At 40.1% G+C, this 12,453-nt stretch overlaps 1 protein-coding gene across 5 annotated transcripts in view; it reads right to left on the bottom strand.

The window, feature by feature from the left end:
• Positions 1 to 12,453, bottom strand: part of ANTXR1 (anthrax toxin receptor 1) — a 216,557-nt gene that overhangs the window by 143,804 nt on the left and 60,300 nt on the right. For all 5 annotated transcript variants that reach the window (XM_025045169.1, XM_006909524.3, XM_025045170.1 and 2 more), the window contains exon 9: positions 1,642 to 1,702. In XM_025045169.1, the coding sequence (XP_024900937.1) occupies positions 1,642 to 1,702 (61 nt within the window). The remainder of the gene's footprint in view (positions 1 to 1,641; positions 1,703 to 12,453) is intronic.

The raw sequence follows: 12,453 nt of genomic DNA on the forward strand, positions 1-12,453 counted from the left end.
ATGAGTCCTTATTTGTCCTCCAGAACCCTACAGGAGAGGAATTGATTATGCTAATGAATTAACAGAAGTATATTCTTTGTCTTTAGACTCTATGACTCACTACAAGATTGCAACACATCCAGTAGGATTGCTAAACCACAAGGCTGGGTTTTCCTCATGAATTAATAAGAATTAACAAACTCCCTTGTTTTCTAATTATTTTAAAATGAAGGAATTATCAAAATTTTGGAGGCAAATTACCTTAAAGCTAATGACTCATAGTTGAGGCTCCTCACTGCAAAGACCTCTTACAAGGCCCTGGTGCTGGTTCATGTGCTCATTAGCTTTAGTCAGATAGGCAAAGGTAAGATTTTTCAATTCCTTTTCTTAAAGAGGTTCTCCTGCATCTGTTCCTGTGGCAATCACAACTGTGCTGCCATATGTGTTGCCAGGTAGCAATTTATTTAAAGGTCAGTGGATCATATTTGTTGATTGCTTTTCTTTTGGAAATTTACACATATCTCTGAATAGTTAGTCACCCAGTATTGTTAACAACTTTATATGTTTACATATATACTTGTTTCGTTGTTGGCACATATTATTCAGTGCATCTAACTCCTTGAAAGTTTTTCAGCTGTTCTAACATATAGCCAAGAAACTGTAATGAAATCTTTAAGGAATTACTTCATTTATATCAATAAAATTTTCCATAAAGAATCAAAATGTATAGTGTTTGAAAAAGCCTAAAAGTTCTTCCTCCATGCTTATACGGTTGCCTGATGTATTTTCTGTGATAAATTAATAATTAGCATTGGATATTTTGAGAGACTAGAAAGGTGATATCAACGATGACCTCTCAGTGGTGAAAGACTCAAGCTTGTGCAACACGAGAATTCACGGGGAGAGAATTTACCTTTTTGTTTCTCCAGCACCTAAGACGGCCCCTGTCATTCAGTATGTCCTTAACAATACTTTTTAAATAAATAAAAGAATGCTGGGAAACCTGTCAGGAATCCTATAAAAGGGCCATCATGGTTGAAGTTTTAGGCAGTCTGTTACAATACAAAATAATAGCAAGACCCCAATCTGGATCAAGTAGAAAAAATATTGTAACTCAGAGAAGGTTGATTCTTTGTATAAGTAGAGACTTCCTATATTAATGACAAAACTATAATGGTCCTTTACTTGGACGATTGGGGTTGCCTACACAATTGTGAGGAGGACTGGTAGATCGAGCAATTAATTAAGATCAATATATTAATTATGGAGAGAGGCCAGAACCAATTAAATAATTAAATATATCAACCATTCACAGGTGGCCTATGATCACTGTGATCACCTGGTATCTGTAGGGCTGCCACGAGGGAGGTTTAGACTCCACTTCTAGCCAGGTGATGATGTGTAGGAATCCAGTATTTCTGCAATACTCTCATAATTAATCCCATAGAAAGAGAGAGTTTGGACAGACTTTTTCAAAGTTTCAAACAACTGACATGTTGCTTCTTTCTTATCTTTTTTTCCTAGTAGCAAATATATCTAACAATTTCTACTCTTTCCACCCTCCTCCTTCCTGACCTGCCTCCCCTGTTTCCCGTCAATAAAGTAAACACGTGATTCAAACTCAAAATATCACTTGTATGACAGCAGTTAATTCCGATTTACCTCCTGCACAAATGGTGGATGGTTCCGCTGCTAGAATTTCGATGCAGGACTTCTTTAAAATCTAGGAGGAGAGGAAATCAAAAAGTCAAAGCACAGATTACTTTGTTAAAACAGTGAAGTTGGTTTTGCCTTTAGTTTCCATAATAGGAAGGTTCAAAGACATTATGCTAAAGTGGGTGTGTGGGCGAGGAGCGACATCTTTACTAGCATTAATGTTGAACATTCAATAAGTCAACAGTGTGTCAGATGCTTCTGGGTATCCCAAAAGCCAGATGAATTATTCATTCATTTGTTCTTTTGGCAGATATTTTTTGAGTCTATGATATACTGAACCTAGTTATGAAAAGAACTGACATCTCACTGGGAAAATGGGACTTACACTTAAAAAGATAAATAACAATGGCTGGTCACATGCACTAGGTGCCAGGGTGAGGGGGCAGACAGCAGGAGTTATAGAGTTCATAGGGGGAGGTCACCGAGGCCTGGGACATTGGGAAGAACTTCATGGAAGAGATGGGACCTGAGGGTAGGACTCAGTCAAGTGGAGAAGAGTGAGTTAGGGGAAGGTTTGGGTCCAGGCTGGGAATGGTGTGAGCAAAAGTGAGAAAGTGGAAATACATAAATCTCTTTAGCTGGAACAAAAGAAGCATGAAAAGTAGAAAAAAAAAAAGAGTGATAATAGGTAGGGTGGAGATGGCCAACACTCTATAGGATCATTTTCCAATTACCATACTCAGAGTTTTCTTTTTGTTAGAGAAGTATGGAAAGATGTTGGGGAAGAGAGCTGTGAAGGCTGCTTTGTTGTGCCCTACTTTTCAGGAGGACGCCCTAAGTCTTAAGAGGAAATGCAGTCTTCTCCCTCAAATAAGAATTTACAGGGTTGAGAAGAGAGTATAGGGGGACCCCATGACCCAATGGGGAGTCCATAAGGAAAGCTTCTTCTGGCCAAAGCTGAGTGTCTGACTGGTAAGGTTTAAGCTTCTCTCCACTATTTACGAATCCCATCTCTTGTTGAATATTGATTATAAAATGTCAACCAAGTATTTTAAATAACTGTAGGACTCTAAGTTAATTTGTCAAGCAAATGCAGTATATTTTCTGGGCCTTACTTAATTTGGAAATTGAGATGGTTCAGAGGGCTGAAGGAAATCATTTCTATTAATGAAAAGGGTATTTGTTAGGAGAATTAATAGTGAAATTATAAAATTTAAAGTCAGTAAAAGAAAAGGTATCTTTTCACATTGGGAAACACCTACTTATTTGCACTGATGTATTTACTTACATAGTCTACTTTGTTCCAGCTTAAGTGATACATACAACACAAGTTACACTAAAAAAATATGACACAATAACTTTCAAACTAGGAGGAGATGGATTAAAGGAAAATAAACGGAAGATAAAGTAAGAAGTGAGAACAGCATAGAAAAAAATATACTGTGAGGAGCTTATTTCCTTGCTAGGAGTGGCTCATGGATTTAGTTCTAAGCTTTCTAGTAGCACATGAGGACAGACAATATTTATGAGATTCTCAATCTGTAGAATAAAACAAGCCAGTTTCTCAGAAGAAATAATATTTACCCATTCCAGAGAGAAATCTGGGCGTCCTCATAGAGAAGCAATGTGAAAGGAAATGAACAAAATACTTCAGAAATCTTTCTCTGATGTGCAGATGACAAAAAAAATGAATTCATTGAAACAGGTTCCCTCACAACCATGTATTTTAGGTAACTTTATATATCTGAAAGTCATAAAAAAGTAATATTTTTTTCTGACAGTTCTAAAATTCAGATTTCTAGCTACTTTCTCTGGCATTCCTTCTCACTCTAGTACAATCTAAAGGCATTTTCATACTTTGATTACAGAATTTGTTTTCAGCTTCTACCTGAGTCCACAGTAGGAAGCAATTTGTTCCTTTTTGTCAGCTTTTGCCTTATTTTCTCAGCTTCTGGCTTACCCACCCCTGCCCCCACCCTCAAACACAGGAGCAGCCTCAATTCCCTGCTAGTCCCCAAATTTGTTTCAACTGTAAAAGGATTCGCATGCACCAAACTCCTCACACCCAGTGGCCATCTCTGTTGGAATCAGTGGTCCTCACACAGCTGGCTCTGGGACCTGGTATCACCACTAGCTCCTGAGTTCCCTTCGCTGTCATTCTGACTTGAGATTAGGGACTCCAAGGATAGATCCTGGGCATCCATATTTCCCTGCTGGCTTCTCCATCCTCCCCTTTCCTATGATTGGTCCAGTCCTTTAGGTCTCTTATATATGCAGCAATGTCCTAAGACTAGGACTCACCAGGATCCTGATGTGCAATGACTCATAACCCAGGTGACAACTGTCTGACTTGAATAGTGATGATGATTGTTCACCCTCTCCCCACAATTTGCTATCATTGGGCTCTTCCTGCCTGAAGGGCCACCTCAGCCAGTGGTTGCCATGACTAAGGGAGGTAGACACCACCTTCAACATGTCCTCAGGCACAAGTCTCCAAACAGGCTACACTGGAAGAAACAGAATTAACCCATGTGGAGAAACTTATTAAACAGTGGCATTAGAACAACTACAAAGCTATCTTTTGATGTTTCGAATACAATTCCTAAGGCATTTGGCATCCTTTAATAAATTGTTTTATCATTCACAACAAAAGATTTCAAAACAGTCTAAGAATAAAAATTGAGCTATTGGATCTATCCTGTCCCTATCCCCAACTCCACCAAAACACATAAATGAAATATTTTCACCCATGTAAGTTTTTGACTTTGAACCAATGTTTTCGAACCAACTCTAATACATAACCAGAGGTCAGTAAAGGAAACACCCGTGAATCTCTGACCACAAAGACACACTAGCAGGGTTTGTCATAATAAACACATGTTGTATTAGTCTTTCAAAGTGTCTGCAATTAGCTGATAAATCTAAGGAGTGTATGAAGGGCCAAAAACTGTCAGCCAAGTGCTGTGATTCAATCCAGTAAAAACACAGCTTTCCCAATCTTAATTTAAAACATCTGGAAAGGATGCACTGTAGCCAATAGAGTAAAATTTATCAGTGAGGGGGATGGGCAGGATTTGTCTGCGACTGTAACTTCTATTAGTCTGAAATGTCTGGTTTCAAAAGGTAGGAAGTCACAATGGCACTGGGTGGATTTGAGGGGGGAGGGTTCCCTTGGTTATTAACAGGCCAGACTGTATGGTAATCAGTCTGTCTGAACTTCCCCAGATAGCAGATCAGCTTAGGGACTGGAGACTGGATGGGGGTGGGAGGCAAAGGATCTGTCCCCCACTCAAGCAGTGGCAGCCATGGAAGAGATGTGACCACAGCACAGGAGAATTGCTGAAGGGAAATCACTAGATGAAGTGGAAGGGACTCACACAAGGTTGGGTGATGTTAGAGGTGAGAGTATGATTAGCTTCTAATGGAGACAGGCTAAGAATATAATATCACGTGCTTCAAGTAAAATCCAGTGTGAGAAGTTGGGTCCTGGCCCGGCTCCTGTACTTACCTGACCTATGGTCCTTGACAAATCCTTTAACTTTTCTGAAGCCCAATTTTAGGGAACAGTCTAACATACTGAGTAATAGCTTGGAATCTGGAATCAGATTGCTTCCGGCAGTTCATTCAGGAGCAGTGTGACCTTGGGCAAGTTCCATAACCTCTTTGAGTCTCTGTTGCCTTATTGGTAAAAGTGGGATAAGAATAGTAGCTACCGAATGAGGTTGTTGAGTTGGGAATTTTAAATGAGATAATATATAGGTAAAGCTCAAAGCAGTGCCTAGAATCGGATAAGTATGTCCTCAACAGCAGCAATTATTATTAAGGACTTGGGCTCTAGAGACAGATAAAGATAGATATGGGTGCTGAATAGATTTATGTTTAAATCCGAGCTCCACCTCTTATTGACCCTGTGGGCTTGGATAGTTATTAAAGCTCCGAATATCAGTTTCCTCTTCTGTAAAATGGGGATAAGAATAAAAACCTGACCTCAAAGGGCTGTATGAAAGCAAATGAATAACAGACTTGAATACAGAGATATTTATTTTATAAAGTTATTTGTACTTAGATGGCAAAATTTATATTGGATTGTAGAGTGAAGTAGAGAGTGAGTGAGATTCAAGGAAATCTGACAAGGCTTTTGTTTATAGACAGAACAAACAGATGCAATTGGTCAATAGATAGTTATTTAACAACCATCGGGCCACAAGGAGCACATGCCCTTCATGAAAATAAGGCACTAAGAAATGTGCCTCAGAACAACCTTAGTAGTAAAGCACTTAGGAGAATGTCTGACATATATTCAGTTTTCAAACCATGGTAGCTGTCACTACTACTTTTGTTATTATTGCTAGAACTGATTTTACTCTTGGGCAAAGATAGTAGCTCATATAAGCTTGTATCTCATCACCCACCACTGGCCTCGTGCATAATTTGCTGAAAGATTCTGAAAGATGGCTAATAATATCACCCTGCCGTGTTTTGGACAGATGTCAAAAAAAAAAAAAGAAAAAAGATACATGGGAAAGCATGTTTGAAACTCATAAAGAACTATAAAAATGCGACGTGTTGTTACTGATATGGTTACTTTTACTGATATGGTTACTTTTGCAACATCGCGTTAGATTGTTGGGGGAGTAAGAGAGGCAGCAGATGTAAAAGAACTTTGCCAAGTAATAAGAGGTATTTAGTATATTTAAAGTGAAATCTATTGTATGTATGAGTTTATTTTTTTGGACTCTAAAAATCTATGGTTCTTTCTCACAAAGTACTCAGTTTATGCAGAGATTTCTCAAGAATCTTTAATGAATTATAAGTATTTACATAGAGTTATTAGGAACTCCTTCCTTAACACAGGCACACCTAATTTTTTCCCCCTAATTGTCCTATCTCCTTCTCCAATGAACAACCAATCTTTATTTACTCGGCCATTTTCTGTTAGAGGATTTTTTTTCTACGTGTTAATAAAAGACCACCCTCTTTTATCCGTTCATGGTATAGGGCCTTTTGCTCCACACATCTTTCAGAGCATGTTCCTTGGTGTCTTATTTATCATGAAGGACACATTCTGCTTTAAAGATGTCTGGGGCTTAAAGCGGGGCTGGCCCATGGGTGGTTAACTATCTCTTGACCAATTACATCTGTCTAGTTCTCTAAGACAAACTTAGCAGTTTTCCTTAACCCCACCACTCTCTGTGTCACTCGCCAAATCCAATATGGATTTTGCCACCAAAACCCTGGTGATTTTACCAGTGAAATATTTCTGTACTCACCCACATTTTAGTATAAATTACCAACCTTCAGAGAACTTGTCACAATTTATAATTATATATTTATTTTTTGATTGTTGGGTCATTGTCTCTCTTCCTCCTTAGACTATAAACTCTTTGAGAGCAAAGACTGGATTTGTTTTTACCCACTACTATATCCACAGTGCCTAACCTGGCAGATAGTAGGCACTCAATAGCTATTTATTGAATAAATGAATAAATAGCACAATTTCTATGTGGTTTCATAAACTGGCAGTATAGCATACTATGTATTGGCTTTCCTTCTTCCCTGTAAATATAATCTCAGGGTCTTATGAATAAAAGGCCATATGCTGCATCTTGCAACACATCCCTCTTCTTATTAAGCATGATCATCTTTGGGGACCGCCTTCCCAAGAGGCCTATTTCAACACGCTCTATGCTGTTCCTCCAGGTCAGATGCTAAATGGCTTATCTTTTGTAAACAATAATGCTGTGACCGTATCATGTCTCCATGTCCAAGATCTATATTGGCCTGCTTTGTAAAAGGCCTTGACACCTTTACTTGGCAAAAAATGTAGAGGTCTGTGCTTGGGGGGGTGGGGCTCAGGCTCTCACAGAAGGGCTACATACATGATTTCAGCTGACAGCAGAACACACATTGGATAAGCCTGGGACCATTGCTTTTAGTTTAAAAGGTCAGGCAACTTGGTACACACAATTGACTCATCCATGCCTTCAGGACTGTCAATGTTTTCTCCCTGAATTTTGAAACTATAGCAGGTCCTCTAAGAACGTCATTTCATTCAACGTTGTTTTGTTATAATGTTGATAAAAGGCTGTAAAAACTTAACTCTTGGTTAAAAACTAACCCATGATTAGACTGGTTTCAGAATACACCGTTTCGCTGCAGTTCCAATAAAGAACCTATTGACAACATTGAGGACTTACTGTATTCGTTTTCTAATAAAATGTAAAAAGAAAAAAAAATAGTCACCTTTCTTAACTAAAATCCTCTCTGTACTTTAAACCAATAGCCACTTATTAACTATGGACATTATCCTCGATCCATGTCAGTTCTATGGAATCTGAATTTAAAATAAAAATTTACTATTATACGGATATCTTTCTGGCATTCATTTATGATTTCATGTATACTCGTACATTATACCAAATAGAAACTCTAACATGCAGGAAACATTTTTAAGGATTTACTGAATTTTAGACAATAAAGCTTATCCTCAAAACATGTGAAAGTTTTTGTCTGCATGGGGGCACCCAGCTCACTTAAATAAAATGCTATTCTTCTCTCAGTCAGTTTAACACTTAGTTAGAGTCTAGCATGAAGGCATAGGACAAATGAGGTTCTGAAACTGAGGAAATTCACTTTTTTCCATGAAACAACTTTCTGCTCGTGTTTTTAAAAGGAAAACTCAGATATCTGTGAACTCTGAAGTGTGGTTTACTTAGTAAAATGAGCTTGCAGGCCCCCTGAGCTGATCCCGCAGCATTTCACTGGATTTGTTCTAAATTGAGCTCCTGCTTTTACGATGGATCTTAACAGCTTCTTAGATATAGGAGGAGGAGCTGGGAAAGTAGGAGTGACCTAAGGCTTAATTGAGCATGCCCTTCTGCAATCTTTGCAGCCTCTTCAAATTATGGGATTTTTTTTTTTTTTTTTTTTTACATTTTGACTTTTTAATAAGCTGAATAGAAATAATAGCTTAGTTGAAATGCCCGGCCTGGATGTTTGCAAAGTCTGAGTCTAATTAATGATGGCTGAGGCAAACAATTTTTAAAAAAAGATTTTCCGCTCATTACAGAAACTGCTGTTGATTCTATTTATGTTTCCGGGCCTGCTAATGTGTGTGGAGCCCAAAATGCCATCTTTTATAGATATGGACTTGGAGGAGAAGGCGGGGGGTGGGGGAGTTGGAGGACTGAGGGGATTTTACAAGACACAGAGGCCACGGAACTGCCACTTGTCATGCAGTGTAGGTCATGAAGAGTATGCAGCCCTCTGGGACGCTTTACTATGAATAAATATGCACAGCACGACATTGGACACCATGGAAAATACAACAAATGGGCAATCTCTGTGATCACACAGTTTAGCATCTGACCCGGAGGAACGGCATAGAGCATGAAAAAGACCCAAGAGCCAAGCAAGTGGTTCCAACAATTGATGCTGCTGGAGTTCCGGGCAGGGAGAGTTCGTGGCAGAGGAGCAACCAGGGCAGGCTCTGTGGAGAACAGAAGACCGGGGCAGGACCTTGAGACAGGATTCAGATGGGGCGAAGGAGGAGAAGGGGGCTTCTTCCAAGCAAATAAGCCAGACTGAAAAGAAGTGCTGCTGGTGCTGAAATGACCCTCCTCCTCTGAGAACCCTGGAAAGAGAACTTGTTCAGTAAAGAGAGGTACTTTCCAGGACTGTGGGAATTTGATGCAGGGTTCAACTGAGCAGTTCTAGTGGGCTCTCGGAAGAGAAGGTGGAAGGGAAGGCCTGGAAGAAAAGGCTATGCCTTTTGTCACAGCTCTGCTAGGATCCGGGCCACATTAGGAGCTATGTTTCTTTCACCTTCCATGAGTGGAGGGGAGAAATGGTTTTCATAAATCAAATAAATATATAGACACCATGGATGGAACAGATTTGCTCCTCAGTTTTGCTGATCTTACAGCTTCCTTGATAACAAGGGTGTTCATGCCAAAACTTGCAAGAAATCCTTGCAATTATAGTTGTTTGCTCAATACTTGTTGATCAAACATGCAGAAAGCTCTGTGCACTGACTCATATTACTAAGAAGCCCAATGTAGGCTCAAATATTTATCCCAGGGTAATGCTCCTAGATAAAGATGGCTAGGTGCCAGTAACTGGGTTTCTTTCTCGTAGACTGTGTGCCTGGTTCTAGGCACCACCCTCAAATGCACATGAAGCGGAGACAGCTGGGAGGAGGAGGAGGAGGAGGAGTTGGCATTTTGGTAAGCAGGCTGAGTGCTCGGAGTCGAAGCTGCAGACCTGTTTCAGTGTTATCTGAACCCAGCTTTCATGCAGTTTCCCGTTTCACTGCCTGCAGCACTTTCGAAAAGGCAATCAAAGACCTGGAGCCTGGTGGGACCCTTGCTTCATATTTTCACTTGAGGGCTGGCGCTGCACTTAACAGTTGTGGTCAGTGGAAATTCCCCCAGAAGCCACAATAGCAGAAGGCAAAGGAATAGTTTCTTCCCTTAAAGTTTTACTGGCTTAAAGGGCTACAATCTTCCAACCAACCAAATTTTGTCTTATAATTTTATCAGCCATGTTCTGTAGAAGCAAGTAGGAATACTATCCTCAGATGTGGAGTCCTGATCAATTGTGGAGGGGAAGATGTTCTTTTTAGCCTGTGTCAAGCTGCCAGCTTCTCACAACTACGGAATTTCACCCACTGAGCAGAAATCAGGGTTTTCAGAGTGCTCTCCACCTAGTAGTAAAGGCAAAGAGCGCTCCCACCCACCCCTGGTGCACTCAGGTCAGACCACACGGGTTCTGGTCTTGCCTCTGCTGTAACTATGTGGACAGCATCAAGCCATTTCACAATTTGGGTTGTCAGTGTCGCCTTCTCTGAAATGGAGCTGCTCTTTGGCCTACCCACATTACTCAGTAGCATACTGTGGTTATTCTCCTCATGGGAGTTAGAGACAGACCTGGATCTATTCTGGATCACTGCCCATTGCTATGTGGCCTTGGGCAGGTTAGCTAATCTCTCTGTTAGCTAATCTGCTTCTGTAGGAGTAACAACATCTACATTAAGTCATGATCTTGAGAATTTGATGAGACGACTATGTGGAATGATTTGCACGGTGTCTATCTAGCACATAAGAACTCACTAAATGGCCGCACTTCTTATTTTTACCTTCTTAAGGAAATAGAGGTGAGAGATGGCATGGGCACTCAAGTCAATCCCGCTCTCATGCTCTTGGGCAGGTTATCTGAGATTCAGTTTCTTCATCTATAAAATGGGAATAAGACGATTTCTCTCACAGGGATTTTATGACTTTTAAATGAAATAATATTAAATGGGATAAAGGAACAACGTTTGGCCCCTATTTAAGTTATCTATAGCTATTGATTTCTTTCTGTCTTTTCCCTATGGCCCATCGATGGGAGACTAAAATGGAAAACAGAAGAGAGCACTTTAAAAAATAACACATTATACAGATCTGACACATAAGGACTTCTTCCCTTAAAACTGAGAGAATTGAGAAAGAGTGAAAAGCCCAATACATGGGAGTCAGATTGAGAAGGCAGAGAATCCGGGAGCTTGACGAATCTAGGCCCTGGGATCCAGTGGTGATTTTTCATTTCCTCATTCACGGCCAAGTATTGTGGTAAGAGCAGGAGCTCTGAAGCCAGACCCGGGTTCAAATTCTCTACTGCATCATTACGAGTGGACAGACTTGGGGCAGTTTATCCAGCCCTCCCGCACCTCAGTTTCCTCACCTGTAAAGTGGGGATAACGAGTCCTCCTTCACTGAGCGGTTGTGGAAGTGCTTAGCAGAGGAGCTGGTGCAGGGAAGATGCTCAGTTAATCATAGTGATTTTTCTTCTTCTTTATGGGTCTTATTACTATTGATCCTGAGCATTTATCTATTTGTCATCTAAAGGGGATATGGATAAAGCGCCACAATCTCCAGATTCCCTGATTTGAAGCATGATTGCTCTATTGTTAGACTTCGTATCTGGCTGTAGTTTCCCACTGTCCTTATAGTTAAATACAATGACCTTCAAGGCTCCAAGTGACTTAGCCTCTGCTTGCTTCTTCACTTCATCTTCAGCCATTCTCCACCCTAGGTACTGCTCTCCTTATGTTCTGCTGTGCACAACCCTAGGGCTCTGCTCTGCCAGGGTATTCTATCCATGCTCCTCTGACCAATAGCTCCATTTCATCCTTCAGGTTATCTCTTCAAAGGAGCTTAGGTTCATCAACTCCTTTACTCTTAATCTCAGTACTGCAGTATGTTATTTCTTTTATGCCATATATTGCAACTTTAATTATACGTATTTATTTACTTGTTTTTATGTGTCCCTCCCACTAGATGGTAAACTTCCCCAGGGTAGGGCCTCTGTCTGCTTTACTTGTAATCGAATGGCCAGAGCTCACCATAAAAGGTTTTTAATGGGTACTCAATGAGTGAATAAATACTAGAAAAAATAAGTTCATTATGACTTTGTGAACCATTTGAGCTTATTGAAAGCTGCCCTGAACTCTTATTTTGCATAATTAACCCAGTCCTATTTTATTATGAGAAAATAATCAGCTGCAAAACAACATCCATGGGAACAAACTGCAACAGATGCTTCAGAGGGGGAAAACGAGAGCTTTCTTTTCAGTATCCAGAAGGAGAAATGAACCTACTTCTTAAAAATAGGAAGCCAACTTTTAGGCCATAATTATTTCTGTCTGGTTTGAGAAAGATGAGCCCTGCTGTGCTCGTCCCTGTTTCTCTGCAAGCAAATTAACAACTACCATAAATATAGGTTTAGATATTGAAAGGATCGTAACCGCGAGCATAACTCCCAGATAAAAGCTCCTAA

This window comes from Pteropus alecto, unplaced genomic scaffold (genome assembly GCF_000325575.1).
Source record: "Pteropus alecto unplaced genomic scaffold, ASM32557v1 scaffold131, whole genome shotgun sequence".
Lineage (NCBI taxonomy): Eukaryota > Metazoa > Chordata > Mammalia > Chiroptera > Pteropodidae > Pteropus > Pteropus alecto.